At 39.0% G+C, this 22,638-nt stretch overlaps 1 protein-coding gene across 1 annotated transcript in view; it reads right to left on the bottom strand.

Annotated features, from left to right (window-relative positions):
• LOC149302990 (F-box/LRR-repeat protein 17-like) overlaps positions 1 to 22,638 on the bottom strand; it is a 270,951-nt gene that overhangs the window by 185,388 nt on the left and 62,925 nt on the right. Inside the window, exons 5-6 of the mRNA XM_089481735.1 lie at positions 8,647 to 8,754; positions 4,656 to 4,786 (exon numbers count right to left, since the gene is read on the bottom strand). Of these exons, the coding sequence (XP_089337861.1) occupies positions 4,656 to 4,786; positions 8,647 to 8,754 (239 nt within the window). The remainder of the gene's footprint in view (positions 1 to 4,655; positions 4,787 to 8,646; positions 8,755 to 22,638) is intronic.

Here is a 22,638-nt window from a genome sequence, read left to right as displayed (position 1 = left end):
GCATAAAACCTGAAATTATATAGGCGCAGAACGTACAGATATCAAGCCACAGCACAGAATAAAAGGCCGTTAATGCCACACATTGCTTCTCTCCAAAACAGCGAAGCATGTGCTGCCGGGAATGATAATCATTAAACGCGCAGTCAGGAGAGAAGCGCCTAGAAGTGATTTGTCCCGCGAAGCAACGCAAGCAACTGTTTACATTGGGAAAAGCTTTTGTCTGCTGTACCCTTCAGCCGAGCTCCTTGCATTGCTTCAGACGCCCAGGCCCTGTAATCACTGAGCACGTCTCACCCGAGTTAATCGTCGCCACTGAAAAGATATAGCTCAATTGAGCACACTAAATTGTGTCTGATTGCTGGAGTCATTATTTTTGACATTCAAGTGCAGAAGGTCTTACAGGGATTATTACAAAAGTATAAAAGGTACCGCGATGACAATGTTAGTTAAATGAATATTTCCAGAGTTGGCGGCTATTGCAGGGCAGAGGTAGTGTCTGTGAAATCAAAGAAGCCTTTATTATCCTGCTGAAAAAAGGAACCCTGATTCTACAGCTTTAGTGGAAGCCAGCGGTGGACTGTCCTGCAACCTGAGCCTGGGGTCAGATAAGAACCATTCGCCACATCCATTGTGTGATACACCCTCAAACCCTAGATTGTAAGCTCCTTTGAGCAGGGCCCTCCTCACCTGTTGTCTCTGTAAGTCAAATTGTTATGTTACAGACTACTTGTTGTGTCCTGTCCACCCACTGTACATTTCTACAGAATTTGATGGCGCTATATAAAACAATAAATAATAATAATAATCTAGTCTGTCTGGTTTTCCTGATCTAAAACACTCAAACCATGATCAGTGCTTGGTCTCACCTAAGGTCAGTATAAAACACAGTATGTTAACAGTCCAGGGGATCGGACGTATGTTATCTAATTTGCCATAAATGCCAAGAGATCAGCTCGTCCTCAGCTCTGTGCTAGCAACACGGTAAAGTAAGAAAGATCTTTGGGGATCGATGCATAGGATATACAGTTGAAGGGTCAGTTGAGGTTTGAGCCACACCGTATTCTTACCCCATCATGTTTTATTCCACCACGACCATTTCTTGTTTTCCTCTTCCTTAAAGGCTATATAAACAACTTAAACTTGGATTAGCCAACAAAAAAATGGGCAAAATGTGCTCCTCTTTCAAAAACAAGAACATTTCTAAGCGACCCCAAACTTTTCAGCAGTAGTGTACATAACTCGGGATATAAAAAAAAATAATAATAATTGTCTGTACCATTATGTGGATCGGTAATTATTTCCCTGAAATCTCTTCTTTAACCCACAGCAGGACATTTCAAAGTATAGGAAGCGAAGCTCTTAGCCTCTTTACTTGTAAACACACACATTGAAACGTACGCTAGTCGAAACTTCTTGCGCATCCCATGCAGATTAAAGAACACGACCTTCTGTATCTTGCGCTGTGTTTCAAAGTTTCAATGACAGAGGTTAGTTTCAAAGCATGCTGCTCTTCATCAAATATATACCGCTCTAGAAATGTGACATCAAACCCATGCTGCTCTGGATTTCAGAATCAATACTATAACAGATATCCCATTAGGGATAACAATATCGGTTACATGTACAACACTGTCAAGATAGACACAACGCGAGAGCTGATTGGTGAGCCCCGGGGGCTGCGTGTTGTCTTCATTTATTAAGTCCGAGAATTTCGGATAATAAAGTAAAGCACATCATTTTCTGCATGGGATGGTTTCAGGATACACTGGTTGCGTCTGCTGGGAATTCAGCATTTGCAATGTGCTAAATTCTCAAACAAGAATCAAAGTAATTCCTTTCCCGTCCCATACAGTATATCACATTTCTTAAATTACTGAGCCAGGGGGACCCGCAGAGCACCAATAATTCCAAATAAGCATATTACGCTTAGGATGAGCAAAAACTCCGCCATCCAATCTTCTTCCGAGTTGAAGGAAAGTAGATAGGTAACTGTACTTGCTTCATGGAAAAGTACACTTTGTCCTATAATAGCATCCAATTAAACATAATTGTCACTTAATAAGCCTGCATGAAATAGAATTCCATTCTAGGTGATATTCACTATTCTCAGAGATCTAAGATGGGAATACCAGTCCCCAAGCCTGTTGGAACAATGTAACCAGCGATGTTTCCACCAGATCTACGACGAGTGCGTGCATACAATACATCATTTATTTAGGTTAGATCATAGGCATGCGTGATATGTTAATGCAATGCGTTAAAAGCATTTGGAAGGGAAAGTATTACTATACCACCTAGAAAAAATGGTTTAGATTTATTTTTATAAATGTGTTTATATAGGCGACGTGCTGTTTACTAAAAGAACTGACAGAAAGCAGATCTGGATGAATAAAGGGGGAAAAAAATAAATAGAATACAATAGAAATAAATTCACGAGAGAGTCTAAACACATAAAATAACAGCAATGCTTAAATAACCTGGAAATAGCTGTTCAATGTACAAAAAAATAAGGCCTGAGGGACATCTCAGGCAAAAAGGCTGCACAGTCTCAAGCAGTGGCAGCTAAAGAGATGCATTCCTCGGCTTGACGTGTTTAATTTAAAACAGCGGCTATCCCTATAGAGATATGGCCGCTATCCGTTTATTGTCACCGGGAAGCAGACACAAAAAGTTTCGCTGACAGTAATGTATCAGGACTGTATCAGAACAAGACAAGAGGAGAACGTGGGAGGATGTGCGCTGTTGAAATGCCGAAGCCCTAATGTTTCATTTGTTTAATTTTTTTTTTTAATGATGAGTAAGAAATATATGTGCCTTTCAGTTAAATCGGAATTCGTTAAAACAAATCTTTTCGGTGGTATTAACCAATATATGTAAGGGAGCTGGAAGGTAACGTTGCTGAAGCTTTCACCTCTCTTTAAGCAGAGAATGTATCCCGATTGTCTCGTTGATCACGTGTATAACTCAGCGTGTAAAAAAAATACATTAAAGAAAGTCAGCGCTTACCAACAGCACTTTGTAATGAATGAAAACACGAGATATATCGTATAAACAGATACTACGAGGCAGAAGACCAATGTGTATTTGTAAGACGCTAACATGAGTCTTATAAACAGACATAACCAATTACAACCACATGTATTTACACCTTTATTATAAAGATTCCGTGTTATTTTTTTATCCTCTACCCAAACATGTGTGGGCACACGTAAGCTGGGCATGTACAGCTTCCTGTATGTGGAAACTGAAAAGAAGCCTACATGCCATCTCCTGGGCTAATGTGCCTGTTAAATTATGGTTTATTGCTATGGGCAGAAACCCTTTCATTTTAGGTAACATATATACATATATATGGTATATTATATCTAGTGTTTTATACGGTAGTGTACGTACACGTATACAAATACATTTACCCACACGTTAATACCTTCTGACCCATTATAAATTGCGACCATTATTTTATCGGCATAATCTAATTGTGAGTAACACGAAAAGACCCGTATCAAACCTTGAAAAATTATTTTCTTAAAAGGTGTTTAGAAATGAATTATTGAGCAAAAACGCTTCCTATAGTTAAAGAAAACTCACTTTCTATATAGTTTCTAATTACATGCCAGCACATGATTTGTAACAGAAACTATTGTTTCCCTGTAGGCTAGAACCAGAACCTCATCACTCAATCTAACAAATATTGTTATATGAAGAATAAATGAAAAGTGCGTAACGTATATACATTTGCAAAGGAAGCCTCTGCTATAACAATGAGACAACATAAATAGATGTTTGCTGAAAGCTAATTTGAGCGGTTGGAGCTGGGAGGAAGCACAAAGATATAATATATTACAATATTGTAACACAAGTAGGTACTGATAAATGTATTCATTGCCCCAGATATAATAAAATATTGACAAATGTAAAATAATCTCATTTCACTTGCAAAAGTAGAAGATCCAGCACCCACTTCCAGTATTCCGCAGTACAGAGCACTTCATTCATCAGCACGGATGGGTTTATTCACTGTATGTTATGAAGAAAAGCTTGACCGACCCCCTACAATGTGTAGTTACATCACAGAGATGTCTTCCATCTCCTCACATACTGAATCATGCATTATGCAGCGCAATCTTGGAACTTCACGAGGCAACTTACCGGTTTTAAGTCTTTATACCATATAGCGAGGCAAAAGCATTAAAACAACAACTCTTCCTTTAGTGACCTTTTGTGGTCCTATCTCCCTAGCAACCATGTAAACTGGCCTATCAGAAAGAAAGTACTCCGTTGATATGGTGGTAAGACATCTGTCAGATGGTTACAGGTACTTCTCTGTTGTATGATCTAATAGGTTTCGATGCCCATAAGTCAGACTGTGTGTGAGTATCTATACCTGATCATGAAGGGCATATGAAACAGGGTTTAAAAGGAATGCCACTTCTAAATCAAACACCATACTGACCAAGCTCAGGCTAACACACAGGTGAGTATTTGCATCGGATGCCTTGTTTTAAATAGTCGATAGGCGAAATAACAACTTGTAGACTTTAGAGGACAGCAGACTTTTTTCTGTTCAGGAAAACACAACTAATTTCATTTTCTAATCCATTAAGCAGGACATTTACGGTGCCTGGGAAAAGACATGTAAAGTTGGTTGAAGGTACCTGTCATTAATGCTCCTGTTCAGGCAGAGATTGAGGGACGTAAGGCTGTGGCACCTTCTCACTATCTCCATCACTGTCTCGTTGTCCAGTTTAGTAATATGACGCAAGTCGAGGCTGGCAAGATGCCTGAGCTGAATGGGAATAAGGCGTAATGTTATAATTTTCTATACCCCAAGGCATTATTCCACCCCAAGTAGTTTGCATGAATACAGAACAATACAACATAAAGAATGCCAGTGCTCAGAATAATCTAAGATCCATAACTTTCCATAGATTATTTGAAAATCTTTCCACTCTATTACAAAATGTAAAGGATTTGCTAAATTAAAGGGACAATCAAGTGTTCTGGGAAGTCCCCAAAACAATCAATGCATATGAAAGTACTTACAAAGTATTTTTAGAATCATTGCTAAAAACTACTTACCTTTACAATTGCTCACGTCCTCTGTGGTCCGATGTTCTGAAACCAATGAGAGTACTTTCTGCACATGGGCAGGGGGGTGTCGTAAGACCATTGCCCAGAGCATTTGCCACCCTATACTGAATCTGACTCGCAGTATAAGTAGAATATAGCCAAGGTGGTGGGGAAAAGTGCATATGGAGAAATTTTGCAATGGGGACACTACATACATACAAAGGGACCATAAAATCCATAAACCAATCACATGCACATCAAAAGTACATACAGTGGGGCAAAAAAGTATTTAGTCAGCCACCAATTGTGCAAGTTCTCCCACTTACAAAGATGAGAGAGGCCTGTAATTTTCACCATAGGTACTTCAACTATGAGGGACAGAATGAGACAACAAAGTCCATAAATCACATTGTCTGAATTTTAATGAATTTATTTGCAAATTATGGTGGAAAATAAGTATTTGGTCAGTAACAAAAGTTCATATCAATACTTTGTTATATACCCTTTGTTGGCAATGACAGAGGTCTAACGTTTTCTGTCTTCACACACTGTTGCTGGTATTTTGGACCATTCCTCCATGCAGATCTTCTCTAGAGCAGTGATGTTTTGGGGCTGTTGCTGGGCAACACGGACTTTCAACTCCCTCCAAAGGTTTTCTATGGGGTTGAGATCTGGAGACTGGCTAGGCCACTCCAGGACCTTGAAATGCTTCTTACGAAGAGATTCCTTCGTTGCCCCGGGCAGTGCGTTTGGGATCATTGTCATGCTGAAAGACCCAGCCACGTTTCATCTTCAATGCCCTTGCTGATGGAAGGAGGTTTTCACTCAAAATCTCACGATACATGGCCCCATTCATTCTTTCCTTTACACGGATCAGTCGGCCTGGTCCCTTTGCAGAAAAACAGCCCCAAAGCATGATGTTTCCGCCCCATGCTTCACCGTAGGTATGGTGTTCTTTGGATGCAACTCAGCATTCTTTCTCCTCCAAACATGACGAGTTGAGTTTCTAACAAAAAGTTCTACCTTGGTTTCATCTGACCATATGACATTCGCCCAATCCTCTTCTGGATCATCCAAATGCTCTCTAGCAAACTTCAGATGGGCCCGGACATGTACTGGCTTAAGCAGGGGGACACGTCAGGCACTGCATGATTTGAGTTCCCGGTGGCGTAGTGTGTTACGGATGGTAGCCTTTGTTACTTTGGCCCCAGCTCTCTGCAGGTCATTCACTAGGTCCCCCCGTGTGGTTCTGGGATTTTTGCTCACCGTTCTTGTGATCATTTTGACACCACGGGGTGAGATCTTGTGTGGAGCCCCAGATCGAGGGAGATTATCAGTGGTCCTGCATGTCTTCCATTTTCGAATAATTGCTCCCACAGTTGATTTCTTCACACCGTGCTGCTTGCCTATTGCAGATTCAGTCTTCCCAGCCTGGTGCAGGTCTACAATTTTGTTTCCGGTGTCCTTCGACAGCTCTTTGGTCTTGGCCATAGTGGGGTTTGGAGTGTTTGAGGTTGTGGACAGGTGTCTTTTATACTGATAACAAGTTCAAACAGGTGCCATTAATACAGGTAACGAGTGGAGGACAGAGGAGACTCTTAAAGAAGATGTTACAGGTCTGCGAGAGCCAGATATCTTGCTTGTTTGTAGGTGACCAAATACTTCTTATTTTACCGAGGAATTTACTAATGAATTCATTAGAAATCCTACAATGTGATTTCCTATATTCTTTCCCTACATTCTGTCTCTCATAGTTGAAGTGTACCTATGGTGAAAATTACAGGCCTCTCTCATCTTTTAAGTGGGAGAACTTGCACAATTGGTGGCTGACTAAATACTTTTTTGCCCCACTGTATGACGGCTGGAGTGTCTTTTTAAGATAGCAGATCAGTAGATTTATAATTCAGCAGTTTTTCCATATGAAATGATCCAGCTGTGATGTAATGTAAGACAACTGCGTACTGTACAAGGTACTTGTTTATTATAGTGGCACTGTAAATTGTGGTCTTCACAAGTGGCACTGGCAACTCAGTTAATTACTTTGGTAATGCTCCTATATTTTTGGTTATTCTTCCCTATATTTTTTGCGCTCAAGAAAACGTGAGCCTAACACGGGCAGGCAGTGGGAGAAGAGAATGATATGCACAAAACTTCAATGTATTTCCACTGGCCACAGAACAATACATTGCCCATGGGCAAATATCTGACAAACTGTAAGGCTCCTAGTAAAAGTGACAATTTATTTTCCATTGTCATTAAGCTTGTAATTAAATATGTCACAATGACATCATGTTGCTAGACCGGTGCCTCAATAGTAAAATAACATCTATGCAGATGTGTAAGACCTCTGAAGACCTTAGAGACTAACAATTTAGACTTTGTGCAGGAAATCAGATCACCTGCTAGTTTTGATCAGATGACATTGTATATTTTATATAAAATAACAGTGACATATTAGCCTAGTTGTTTTTGCTCAACATTTTGAAAGGCATTCATTCTTTTACATAATTTTTTTTTTAATTAAGGATGTGAATGATAAACATTTACTTGACGTATTCTGTTTTAGTAGCCACTTGAATGTTTTATTGTATTCAATACACCATAACATGGATTATGTTTTCAGGGACTTCAAGCAGCAGTGGTATTCAGTTTCCCAAGGTAACATTTCTTTTTTGGTTTCTGGATAAAGCAGAGCACATAACTACTGCTCAAACGAAAATGATATTCTGAAGAACATGAAAAACAACAATGTATGCCAATGATGAGCAAGCTGCTAGAAACTAAGCATACGAATCACAAAATCATATTATGTCCACAAAATTGAATTCAGATTATAAGACCCTTGAAAACATTAAAAAAGTGTGCGACTCGAAACAAAGGTCATGTAAAATATGGATAAGATCAGTACTGTACATAACGCATGCAGTTAGTCATGTCGCAACACATTCATTTGTCCTGTATCTCTCTCAATGTCCATTATTTCAAGTCAGATTCTTATTTAACGAGACACGACCAATGTGAATAAGAAAACAGCAAAACCAACACTGATCGTTGGTCCAAAGTGATCCTTACCACAGCAATGGAAGGAAGGACAGTACACACAGCGACCTGTAAGCATGTGTAACCTACACGCTATACTGCTATACTAATTTCATGAATACACAGTCATCAAAGGAAAGAATAGTAAGGGATGACAGAGAGGATCTCTTGGAAAGGAAAGTCTTGGATAGTGTTTTGCTCTACAGCACTGCCACAAAGCTAGGAATGTCAAAAAAACCTTTTCAATTGCAGAATTTCCTAAAGCAGTTCAGGAACTGTTTAACCAGGAATATATCAAGTTCTCAGGAGGGCGGACATGGGGCATATTGCATTAAATATATGGGAGACATGTTGCTTAAAGCTGAGTGCAGTATTTTGCTTCTTCTCAACTTGGCAAACCAAGATTTGTTCAGTTAAAGCTACCAAATTATAGCTTCTGATCAACAGGTGCAAAATCCAGGAAACGTATTACTTAGAGAACGGAGCATGAAAGGAGTGCTAATTACCTAAGCAAAACATACAGTTACACACCCTTACCTTGGTGAGGTGTATAACACCTTCCGATGTAACAGAGCAGCCCATAAAACCAACATACTGTAACCCGGGACAGTGTTCAGCAAAGGCCTTCACGGATTCATCTGATACCTGGACACAAGAAACAAAGAGATATGGATTAATTCTTGCCCGGTACATTCAAAGTTAGGCAAATTAAAAAGTAGTGAAAGCATCACAGAACATTCACAGAGCTACCAGCAATACTAGAGTAGGAGCCCAAGGGCCCCTAGGTGCCCTCCTCACATCTACAATAGCCTATACAGGGCAGCTGTTGATATGCAGCCGGTACCAGCGCTCTTAGTAGATTATACATTAGCACACCAGGGGCCACAGGAGCTTGGGGCACCTTAGGCATTTGCCTAGTTTACCTAATGGATAATAAACTACTGTTTACAAACTGTGTCATAATACATATCAATCTACCTGTCATGAGCCCCTAATTCTACCGACATGCTATTTTTAATATCTACACTGCTACCTCATTTTACAAATATTGATTTTTAAATAATGCTTTTGTAGTCTATGATGTGAACAACTCTGGCCCTTGAGGGCCACAGTCAGGGCCACCTTTTCGTATTAGTCACGCCCTGTTTAACCCCCTCCTATCATGTTTCCTATCATTCTGAAGGGCAAACTGTCAGTACGCAGAACATCTTCATGTTATGATTCTATTATGGAAACTTAATCATATCCCTCAAACCATAACTCTGAGAATGCTCAATGCTGCGTTATCAGACACAGAAGTTACCCTTGACTACCCCTTTGAACTCTGATAGCGAGTATGTTTGGGAGCAGTTATATACAGTAGTATTGGTAAACGCACACCATATCCAGTATAGTTTACCATATGAGGACAACAAATGTTCATATACAGTATTATATCTACATGGAGCCATTCTTGGGCAATTGCCTTTGTGTTAATTAGTGCATTGTTTTGGGTTCAGACAACAACCAGAACCAAAATCGGATGGAAAGAAATATTCCACCGAGCCCCCTATACTTAATATCAGCTGGTTACACAAAGGCAAAAGGCTATTAAGAGACAACATTATGCTCATCATTGAAGGGTCCAGTGCAAGCCAGAACGAAGCTTTGGGTTCATCTGTTACGCGAAGTGCTCTGCAGCAGCGAAAGCATTTATAATCGACCATGGTATACGTTCAGGATGAATAGACAGAAATAAATGTTGCTTTTAATTCCTGTGATCACACAACCATTTGATCAGGCATCTTTTGTTACCAAATGGTTTCAGTCACCTATCAAACAGACAAAGCTGGTATGCAGGGATTTCTGCTTACATTCAAGGTACATTCTAGCTCTCTAAACAAAAAATAGTCTGCTAAAACAGACCTGAAGGCACAATGTACAGGTCTAATATTTTAAAACTTATGTGCACAGGAAAAAACTGCATAATAAAATACGTAGCAGGTACTTTTAAGGGGACTCTGCAGTTTACCATCTCGGGTCCTCAACAAGTAATGCATATTAAAGTACTTTTTAAGTACTTTCACGCCACTGGTTGGCTACTTTAAGAAACTAATGGCAGGAAAGCAGTCAACTGAAATCATCAGAAGGACTTTCTGCAGATGCACATAGAGCGTGTCATCCTGCCATTCCTGTGTAAAATTACCATAAGGCTACATGGCAGCTCACGGCAGTTCCTGATGTGTCTATGTATTAATGTATATTTGCTATGTATGTGTTAACGGCCCCATTTAAATAGTACAGCACTGCGTCATTTGTTGGCACTTAATAAATAAAAGGTAATAACAACAATACGTGAAGCCAGTGCTGGAGCTTCTACCGGTAGGTATGTCATGGAAAATGCCTTTGTTTAAGGGTTAACAAGAGATCTTGCATGAACACCAGAACACACAGTGTACATCTGGAATCCTGGCCAGACCCCACCATAAAACCATTGGAACATGAAGAGCACTCATGCAGCACATCTTCAAAGAATGCCAGGTGTCCGGTCCAGGGTGCCATAAACTCTTACAGGGGACCAGCATTAAGTATCTTCAGAGTTATGGTTTGAGAAATGTGGTTACGTTTCTACAGCAGAATCATAACACAAACTTTTTTTTACTCAATTGGGGTTTTGTGGAGCTTGAGCAGTTTAAGGGGTTACTGAAGCCTCCAGATATTCTTAAAAATTTAAGACAGAACTTGGAGGCGGCAGCCAATAAAGTTTTGGGGTTGTGGGGCAAACAGGGTGGGGGTTATGTTATAAGTGATCTGGGCTTGTTTTTACTTTAACCCTTTCACACCCACGTTCCTCCTTAACATCACAGTATAGCAAGGGGATAGGGAAAAAGGCAAATGCATTTGCAAAAGGGACACCATGAAGATTTACATGAACCACACTCCTATAATGTGCATTGAAGGGCGTATGATGGCTGGAGTGTCCCTTTAATATGGATTAATGCTTGGTTATTTAAGGCAGTAGAGTTTGCCTTTAAGGAAAAATAACGATAGTGCAAAAGAGGGGAAATCCTTTGGTAATAAAACAATTATGTAGCGTGAAAGACATATCTCTAGATTGTAAACTCATTTGAGCAGGGCCCTCTTCACCTGTTTCTGTAAGTCATCTTGTTATGTTATATAGTACTTGTTCTGTCCTGTCTACCCTTTGTACAGCGCTGCAGAATCAGATGGCACTATCATTCTATGACAGCAAACTAAACGTACATTTTAGACAATTAAGACAAAGGTTCAGATATTAAATTATGAAATGAAAAAAGCTAGTAACACAAATCTTTATTATGCAAATTCAAAAAGGGATTCAAAATGGAAAGAACATTTACATACTAAAAATGACCTGTTGTCAACAAGGTCATGGGCATTTACAACTAATCACATTAAAGGAGTCCATTAGTGTTCATTGTGAAATCTGTAATAATTTCATTGCCTGCCCAACCTTCATTGACTTTCGCTCACGGTACCTTGTTCAGTGTTGGTCTTGCTTGGGAAGAGTAATGCTGCTTGATGAGAAAAGATTTATAAGTCAGGGACTAAAGTATTGTGAATGGAAAAGACGTTGGCATGAAACTAATGGCTTGGATACTCTGCACCTATTAAAAAGATCTATTGTACTTATTTACAGCTTAACTGATTTACAAGAATTAATTGTACTATTTGCAGGACTGTTACTCTATTCTACTTTTTCTTGTTAAATCCATAATTTTTCCATCCATTAAATACTTGGCAAACTGGTATTTAAGCAGTAAAAACAAAATTATTGATATATATATATATATATATATATATATATATATATATATATATATATATATATATATGAACTGGAACACATACATATCCATGTATAGTTATAGTTTAGCATATTTTATAACATACTGTATGGAAAATAATGTCAAACTGAAATAGGCAAAAAGATGTGAAAACGATTTAGGTTTGTGCTGTTGAGTTACACAAAGCTCCTATGGGGCTTCTTCATGATGTAGTAAATCTGTGCACGGGCATATGATGTTATATCATTGTGTTCGGCTTTATAATCCAAGAGGGCTAAAGTAGGTGACCCTGAATCCACCAGTAGCCATATCCCAAACAAACGGGGTCCCAGTTTGGGCACATGATATGTTGGGGGATATGCTGTATTCTCCCATGTTCCAGATCTCTGCGAGTCGGGGCTTTCCCTAAAAGATTTGGTGCTTTAGCCTCTTTAAATGCCTCTGTGCTCCACTCTATAGAGTGATTATAAGGCAAGATAGATCACAGTTTACTTACACTATAACTGATAGAATACAGTCACTGTTAAATGAACCATAGACTTGCTTGTTTAGTTTTAACATGCTACTTCTCTGCCTCCACATCTACAGATATATGTTAAAGGGACCTTGTTTAAGATTGCTTAGCTTTCTTTTTTCTTAGAAGTACTGTATTCGAAGTATATAGAAGTCTTAAGTCTAAGTCTTACTGAAGGTTAATGTGGAAATTTATGGTGTACTATAATCCAAAAGTAATAGTAAAATCCAATAAAATTAAGGTCACCTATTCTCCCAAAAAAAGGTCTGGCCACCAAAAGTGTTTGCAAAACAACCCTATGCTCCATTTACTTAAATACTTTCCCCCTTAAAATCCTGACTTCAATGGATTTTCATGCCTTCATATTAACATTAAAGCACTGGCAGACTTACAAATGTATAAAAATGATCCGTAATATGGCATTTCTAATGTTCCAGCACTGGAAAAGACGTATCTGTTGATGATAGGATCTGTGGAACAAGACTGACATGAAGCCACCTGCTTGTAAGTGATGTATACAATACAGATGTATTGGACAGGATAGGAAACACGTTCCCTTTGTTAATTCATTTTGGCCCTTGTCACTTCTTTTTTTCTGGAGTACTTGCGAAGCTGCTGCTGGGGGAAGATACAGTCTTTCATCTGAATGATAGGAAGATTTAAGGTCAACTACTTCTTATCAGCAGATCAGAATGAACAGTACGTGTGCATCCTTCAAAGTAGTAGGAAGCCTGCAATAACTAGCACTTATGAAATCATTATAATTCCAAAAGGTGGGCTGACAATTATTTTAAAGGTTAACCTCACAGCATTATGAGAGCAGTCTATTAGCTAGAATCAAATGATTAGATCATTTATCACAAAGAATGTGTTTAGTGCTTAGAACCTCGGGCTTTTCAATTTATAAGAACAGCATTCAGTTCTTTGTGTGTTTGGATCTGTATTATTCCAAACTGCGGAAACATTCATAAGATAAAATGCCGTTCTAGTACACCATTTAAAGCCAAGGTATATTCTCTTTTCATACGTTTGTCATGAACATGGATGGAAGAGGTTAATTTTAGACTCCGTATAAGATAGGGGTTTCAGTTGTATTTTCAGATCGCAGAACATCTTCAGGACTTTACTTACTAAATTGTGAGTTGAGATTATTTGCACCGGTGAAAATCTCCAAAAGCAGAATCTTGATCTTTATAACCCTTCACTCAGCTGGTGATATTAAATGTCTAATCTTATCCCAAATCATTGCTATATTGCATGAACAAGTAATGTTCAACTCCCTTGAACACTTAAAAATAAGTTTTATCAGCTTGTGGTACGTTGGTTAACTTGGTAAACACAAAGGACATTGAGCCTTTTAAACCTGACACCTGAGGGCACTTGGCCCCTGGAGAGTCAACTCCAAGATCAAGAGCCTCTTTGGGTTAACCAAATAGGCAAATGGGTGGGGGGTAGACATAACGTCACCCACTGTAATTGGGGTGCTTAAAAATGGGAGACTATAGCCCTCCTATTCTATAGCAGCTTCTGAATGTATGTTACTCTGGGACCCAAGGCCTGACATAAGTTGGTCTTCAACAAAGATGGGGGGGGTGACCATCATTGGAATAAGTGGATGTTTATTTTTTTTAATAATGCCTATTTTAACCTAGTTTCTATGTGTCACTATGGGAGCCGAACAAGTCTGCGGTCTCTTTTCAACTTTACTGCAAATGCTCTCTTCCAATGGCGGCAGATACTATATAATGTGCTTCATATGGACATTTATTGTCCTTAGAATACAGTTTGCTATCATTTTTCTAAGTGACAGTTCTTTCCTATTTCTTTCCCAGGTTTTCTAGCACTTGTGATGTTCCAAATAGAAAGACCTAATATAAGTGACAGGAGACAAAGGGCAGTATATACAATGTTCTATTTTAATAGCGTCCTGTGAAAGGGACATAACAGTAATATAAACGTTGAGGCTCTGGATATCTGTCTGCACACAGAGGAGGATTTTATGGCTCCTAGTTTTATTGTCGCCTGGAAGGGCAAAAGGTTTATCAGTGGAGAGCTCTGAGGACAGGTTGAATTTATTTTTTGGGTATTGAGAAGAATTCAATTACTTTTAAACACAATTTAAAACAATAATCACCCTGATTTGCATATAATGGTTAATGTAAGGGTCATATGTTCAATATCAGTCATTTCTAAAAAACTCATCATTGAAAATGTCACGCAAAGATGATTCAATCTCCCATGCATCTCTCCCCTTCTAACAAAAGAGCAACAAAAAAAAACATAATAGCGGGTGCCCTATTTTATAATTGTGATTTAGGGTAAGCTTGCGAGCAGGGCCTGTTTTGTATCAGTTTTTCTTAGTCTGTCAGTTCTAGTTTTATCACACCTCTTGAATATAGCTAACGGTTGGTAAGAAGCTCTGCATAAATGGTTGCTGCTATATAATAAATAAAACATAATAATAGTATTAATAATAATAGGGGCTGAGAGTGTTGCCTCAAACATGTTACTCAAGACCCACGCTCTCCCTCACATATACATACAATATTGATCGAGTAGTTTTTAGTCTATCCTTATTACCTCTGTTATGTGTTGGACTCATATCCTTTTGTATTTTACTATTTTATTATTCTAAAAGTGAATGATCCCGTGCGAAGCTGCCAGTCAGTTCTGCAGTGAAAGGGTTAAACAGGACAATTGATGCCTAGCAATTTTTATTTTTTTTTGGAGACAAAAATCCCGTCTTCTGCGCCACTTGTCAAATTAATAGGGTGGAGGTATTTTGATATTTTTAAATTGTGCAGCAAATTTCAAAAATGCCTCTTGTTAAAATAAAAATATATTATAAAAAGTCATGTTTATCTATTGATAAATTGTTGCCCCAGGGAGCTGATCACAGGCTATAGATGGGAACTTCCCACGGCAGGCTAAAGTTCTTCCTTTTCAGCTGGGGTGGCTTTGTGAGAGGGCATAGTACCTGTGTAGAGGCGGGATTAGCCATATATAGGGGTGGAGCTAGCCTCAGAAAAGTGGGTGGGGGGTAAAAAAGGAAGTTGGCGCCATCATACCAACGAAAGAGGAAAATGACCCTTAGACCCAGGGAAGCAGCTCTTAAGCTGGAGACTCCAGGTCAAACACAGAGAGTTCCCAGGTGCGCTTACCAGTATATATATATATTATAAAAGCCACAAATCTCTAGGGGAGGGGTGAGTGGAGAAGCCGCCTCCCCTGGGCCGGTCTTCAGGGCCACGCCGAGGTAGGTGCAAGATCGTGATCTCCCCAACTAGCCCTGATCAGCAGGGCTGGTTGGGGAGATCACGACCTCCCTCTAACTAGCCCGACATTAGGGAGCTCGAGGTCTGGCACTTCAGACCTCGGCTTCCCTGCTCCCTAATCACTACGCGCCGGCTATTGATGCCGAGCGCGGTGATGATGTCATGTCCGGGCGCTCGGCATCAATTGCCGGTGCGTAGTGATGAGGGAGCAGTAAACAGAGGTCTGACATGACAGACCTCGCGCTCCCACAACTGGATGGAAGAAAGAAGATAGAAGATGAGAAAGGTAAGAGATGGGGAGAAAGGGGTGTGAGGTCAGTGTGTTCGTAAGCTGGTGTATATATATATATATATATATATACACACGTGTGTATACACGGTATATACATGTGTGTGTGTATATATATATATATATATATACACACGTGTGTGTGTATATATATATACATGTGTGTGTGTGTGTCTGTGTATATATATATATATATATATATATATGTATATACGTGTGTGTGTAAAGGCAGGGGTGTGTGGTGAGGGCAGTGTATAAATGTGTATGTATTGACAGGCGTATGTTAGTATGTGTAGATGTGTGTGTGTGTGTGTGTGTGTGTGTGTGTGTAAGGGCAGTGTATGTATGTATATGTCTGTATAACAACCAGCCAATCACCGGTAAGGTACATCGCTTGCCGTGATTGGCTGGTTGTTGTACGCTGGGTAGAGGGGTAGTCTTATACGGCGAGTATAGCCCAAACTGTATATTTGAACTGGAAAAGTTGGGGGTCGTCTTATACGCCCAGTCGTCTTATACGCTGGAAAATACGGTATATATATATATATAATTAAATGTAAAACCATTATAATTGACCTATTAATTGATTAATACTCCCTCTGATCTATCTATTTGTTAAGCGTTATCTGTGTTTTTAAAAGTAATTGCCAGGAATGGTGAAGTGTCTGTCAAAATAGCGCGGTGCACGGGTCAAGCTATAGCGCTTTCCTCAGCTCAAGTTTTAATTTGCTGCTGTCATAATTGAGGTTTTTCATGTTCATTATATTTCTCTTTCAAACATAGTTCCTTTCTCTACTTGAATTAAGAAGCAATTTGCAGCAAATCAATTGGTTATCAAATCTGTGTCAAAATAGATAATGAAATTGGTGTCTTTAATCATGTTTTTAAACCCTTTGATACGGTTAATATAATTATTGATTCCACTTTCGTATCCATCTTCCACTGAGGCTTTTTTTTTTATTTATTAATGTAACATCACACATTATAATATCCCTTTCAACAGATCTACCATTGATATAGTAAATTAGAAGCATTCAATCCCATGAGAATCAAAGGACTATTTCTAAGGGTAAAGCCACATGGAATAAAAACAACTCGAAAACCTTCCTGCACCTCAACCCTATTCTAGAAGTCAAGAATTGTATTCTCACCTGGGAATTCTCACGGTTTGGCACGGACTCTCTGAGCTGCTTCCTCTTTCTCTGGGGCAGGGGTATCGATGTGATCCACTCCTACCCTCAACCCTTTTAATACTGCCTGGTGCTAGGCCCGCCCCCTCATGAAGCCACTCCCACAGAAGATGAGATCTCCAGGTAGCCATGATTTTATTGCTGAAAGTGTATGCAACATGGGAGCAGCCATCTGCTTTCCATTCTCAATGTAGGTTTGATTATTTTTCCCCATTAAGTTATTCTCTTTGGCTAAGTGACTGTCAAGGAGGAGACGCATAGGGGGACACCAGGGACTCCATTTGTACCCCACAATGTATGACGTTTGTCAGGTAGGTACAGACAGGCTACGAGAAACCCACGCTTGGCTATATATATGGAATAAAGCCTTTATTGGAATGTGCAGGCTGGACTGGTAAATACAACAGGACTGGTGTGCACGAACAGGATAATGCAAGCAGAATACGGACCTCAATACAAACAGGACTGGTTTACTCAAATAGGATAATGCAAAGGTAGGATACAGACTTGGGATAAACACCATGATACAGTTTTCAGACAGGCACCTTGGTAGGATAGGGGCATAGACCTTGAACAGGAAAGTCTATAGACAGGAGGCTGTGGCCCGCTCTCTGGGGCTAAAGACAGAGCACACGGCTGGAAGCCCTGTGGCAGGGCACGAAAAGATGAAGTCAAACAAGCCAGGACACGACGCAAAGTAAGAGGAGAGCTGCGTGCACCGCAATGCAAAGGCATTGACTGGAAACACACAACAGGTATTGAAGGGCACGGCTACACCCAGGTAATCAGGCTTCGCTACCATTGTACTTAGTCCCAGGTATATAATACACACAGAGTCAAAGCAAGATGGGTGGAATCATGACAGTGAGATGCTGAAGCATTCCTATTTTATTTCAGTCTCCAAATGCAAATACAGAAAAAGGTAAAAATAAATAAGCTTATGGTTGGGTGAAGAAGTGGCTATTCCTTTATTAGCCTAATGCCCACGGGGTGTACCTTTGTTATGGTAACACTTTTTGAACTTTAAATTTGGATGTGATATTGTTTCTAAATAATAAATCAACAACATCTTACTGTGATTAGACAAAACATTTTACTTATCTCACAAAAGGCAAAAATCAGAAGTAGACTTCTCCAGCCCTCACATACCCATGTGTGCACATACCCATTGTATGTCTTTTTTTTTTTGTCTTTAAATATTTCTCAAAATAATAACTACCATACACATTGGGGTGAAAAAAGTCACAAAAAGGATTATGTAACATAAGTTATTTCCTTTAGTTTATAAAAATATCACAGATAACAGATGTCAGACTCGGGGATAAATGTAATTTAATATGTGATGTAATGAATAAAAGAATTGTGTTATTGTATAAGACCTGGAAATAGAATCTATAACACCACTTTAGTAAACTCAATTTTCTGACTTCTCTTCTCCCACGTGGACCGACAGACGGGAAAAAGCAAAAACAGCTGAAGACGTGCAACGCACTTTAGCAGTCCTTATCAAAAACAATACGCCTGATGCATATTGGATTCTCCACGCTCAAAAATAAGTCTAATATCCGTTCGCATCTTTAAACTATTTCTTAAACTCTTCATTCAAAGAAGTTCAAACAAAAAGTAGAAAGTTTTAACTATGCTTGATACTTTGACTCAAAAAAGCAGGAGTGATAAATCTTGCAGTTTATATATTGAAGTTAACAAGGTCACGGGATTTAGTTGAAAGGAGGCCAACGAATTTGGTGGTTTTGTGACATTTGTCTGCTTGCAGCAGGACTGAGGCCACCAATTCATTTCAAGGAGGGCTCCAAACACTTCTCTCGTTTGCTAATGATTTTCTCTCTCTGTGACCTAAAGGTATATGGAGGCTGAGAGGGATTCTTTGTTATTCCTAAAACATTTGCTCCGACACTCTATCAGTACAGACCTGCAGAGAAAATGAGCTGGCTTCATTCCATGTGTGCACCCTCATCAAGATCTAGGTAGTCAAGATGCCACAAGAATAGGTAAGATAAAGAAATACTAAGAAGGCATAATACGTATGTTTAGGAGCATTTATGTCTTTTATTCTATATAAGTACGTAAGGATCTTAAAAGAAACAGAGCAAGCCATACAGATCAATCCCACATGTGATAGTCATTACTATACTATTACTTAATATTTAAATAAAAAAATCATTAGAACTATTACAGACATTCTCCCCAGATATTTGCCAGAGAATACTAGAAAGACCACATGATCACATCATCGCTAGAAATACATTTTTAAATAAAATTGAAATCACAGAAATGGGAGCAAACAATAACAAAATTAAACCAGTATAAAAGTATCAATCTGCCCTCCATAATCTTTTTATAAAACTTAGTTAAAACTGTGAGGGTGTTTATACAAAATCTCCCACTAACAAATAAAATTAAAAAAAAATAAATAAATAAAAAAAAACACGACAGAGAAGATGTGCGTTCTGAGGCTGCTTCTAGTCTAAAACATGGAATTGATGCAGTTTATGCAGAAAAGGTGATTCTGGTGCAAGATTGAAAACATGGAGCAAAAAGCAGGAAACATTAAACTGCTATGTACATAATCCATAATGACCACCAAGGTACCAGTAACCAGCTGGTCCAGGAGCCATGAACCCTTTGAGTGCCAGCTTTGTGATATATTGCTGGTCCGAAAGGGCTAGTGTACCAACTATGAACAACATAAGTTGCGGCACTCTAGGGTCCCGTCTCCGCTCGGATTCTGTGGTGTAATGGAAGTGCCTAAACAACCCACATTAGTGAGCATAATTTAGCTCAGAAAACCTTAATTGTACCGCTTCGACCATTTAGGTTGGTCCACCAGAGCTAACCTCAAAAACCTGCGCCGACGGGCAAACTGTGTTTGGGGAACTCAGAATTATTTTAAGGGATTAACATGTAAACTAAAGATTAATGAGGAACCAGACAAGGGAATCTGATTAACAAAATCTTAGGTGTGTGCAATAAAAATGAATTTATAATCGTATGGACTATTATCTGAGATAAACAAAACACTTCTGCTGCTCCTCTTCATTTTAATCCATTCAATGAAATACTATGCACATGTCTTATGACTATTGCATATCTTAGGCAAACAGCAATCCTTACTCGCTAAAGTCAAACTCATCAATCGATCTGCTCAGCTAAAGTCCCTGAATAATTCAGAGCAAATATTAAATTATCCCAAGACAAGGCACTAAACTCCACGGATGAGAAGCTCCAGAGAAAATGTTACCTACTCCGGCGACCACAGTCTCTGATTTACCTGTAGGCTGGACTCGCTGATAATAAAAGGCCATATATTTATTATTATTATTGTACAGTTACGTCTAGCTTGCTTTCAGGATTGTGTAAATGGACCTAAATATCACTAACTTTTTCAGGCTCCATTTTTTTTCCTTTCCCATTGGCAGAAAAACTTTCCATTAGTTCAATCAGCGCTGAAGTAGATCTTATCTAAGTAGTTTCAGCCTGAGGTCCATTAGAGAAATGCTTACCGATCTTTGTTTAATGATCAGTAATAATCCCTGTTAATTTTCTCTAGCTTCCTAAACATAAAAGCCAAATATAAGGTCAAGCTCCCGTCTGCTTTGATGCAATCATCTTTTGTTATTATGTAATTAGGAGTTTGTACTTTATTTTTACTTGTAAAGTATCGCTTCCGAGGCTGCTCGGCTTATCAGAGGGTTAAGATGTTTCACCTATATATTAATAACTAGCTGTTTCCATGGTGCTTATAAAATTGTGATTTATACTAGGCTTTTATAGTTTTATTATCTGGAAAAATCACTAAGTAGCAAAATGATTAAGAAATTACATTTGAAAATCTTTTATAGAGTATCCTCATTGTGTTGAAAACGGAGGTCTATAAAATATCCTTCATTGGGGTTTCTCCGGTAACATCTGAACTGATCTTTGAAGAAAAAAAAAATGTATTGCCTTTTGAATTCATTAATATTATTCAAGGCTAAATTAATGGGGTCTCTTTGAAACTGGGATCTTGCGAGGCATAACAAACTGATCACACAGACCTGCCACGTTACTCTAAGAAACTAGGCCAAATCTAAGATGAATCTTCCTTAGGGCCTCATTGTTAGGCACTTAGTCTCTCCAGTCACCAAGCTACTTTAAATATTAGTTCAGCTAACGCTTCGGTTTAGACAAAGATTAGGTGATTTACAACTAGATTGGTGGATCTTGTCACCTTATAGAAGTCCACCCGACTCGCTAGTTCCCCTGATGAAGCCTCAGGATGCGGTGAAACATATGTTGGGGATACCATGCAAGGCAGATGTCGGGGTTGTCTTGTCAATACATTCACATGAACGCTCACACTTTTTATCTATTAGACTTTTTCTTCAGTAATAGGGAAAGCTTAGTAAGCGTTGTTAGGAGTTCTATAACCCTACACTGCCTTCTTTTCTTTAGACCCTATTCACCGTCACTTGTTATTACGTGTGATAAGACAGATCGGAAGTTCATTTTATTATTGCTTTGCCGTGCTCTAGCTGTGTGATTTGATGGCACTGATAGCTTAGCCTCTGCCGCATTACTTATGTTATTTTCTGGAATCACAGTCCAGTAGCAGCATGTGTATTTGCCCGTTACAATGTTGGCATCCACTATAGACAATATAGACATAAAAATCAGCTCAGCACCTGTTAGCGGAGAGGAGAGAGCATCTAGCAGTCCTTTTTAGTTGTTGCAATAAAGGTTAAGTTTTATAAGCTCTCTTTCTCCCTCATATCTTTTTCTTTGGCTATTTAGGGTATATGGCTAAATGGAAGATATGCACACACCAATAGGACAACCCCTTAATAATTAATTAAGCTAATGAGTTAAACCCTACAAAATAATAAAAGGGCTGAAAAGCCATTGCCGTATTCATCATACCTTAATACTTAACAATCCATGCTATGTGTATTTTCTGCCCACGGTCTTAATAAACAGTGGTGTGACAGAATGACCAGCAATCCTATTGAGGGGATTAATTGAACAATGGAGTTCCTGCTTGTTTGGCAGCCAGGCTGGAGCCATATCTGACTACCTTGGGGCCTTGTATGACAGGTCATTCTGTCACAAGTGGTTTCAAAGGAAGTCATGAGTTTAGGAGCCACACAAAAAGATTAGAAGCCCGTGTCCTATCTATAGGAGCCAGGGTGTCTACATTAACAGGAATCAAAATAAGACAGCAGAACATGCTAGAAGCCAGCAGTAAATTATTCAAAGTAATGGCCACCTGGCATTTGCCCAGATTTGACAATATTTTTCTATTTTTTTCGCCCCTGCTGAACTTCAACAACAAGGGAGTTTTTATGTTGTTTGAATGAAATGGAGACTAGGATCTAGAAGAATATATGTGACCTTTTTGAGAGAATATATGATCCATATTTAACTTGATTATTCAAATACATACACACCTGGGTAGATA

Source organism: Sceloporus occidentalis, unplaced genomic scaffold, assembly GCF_023333645.1.
Source record: "Sceloporus occidentalis isolate IW3139 unplaced genomic scaffold, rSceOcc1.0.p SCAF_16, whole genome shotgun sequence".
NCBI classification, from domain to species: Eukaryota; Metazoa; Chordata; class Lepidosauria; order Squamata; family Phrynosomatidae; genus Sceloporus; species Sceloporus occidentalis.
The sequence above is the reverse complement of the archived record's forward strand: the minus strand, read 5'-3'. Positions and strand labels throughout refer to the sequence as shown.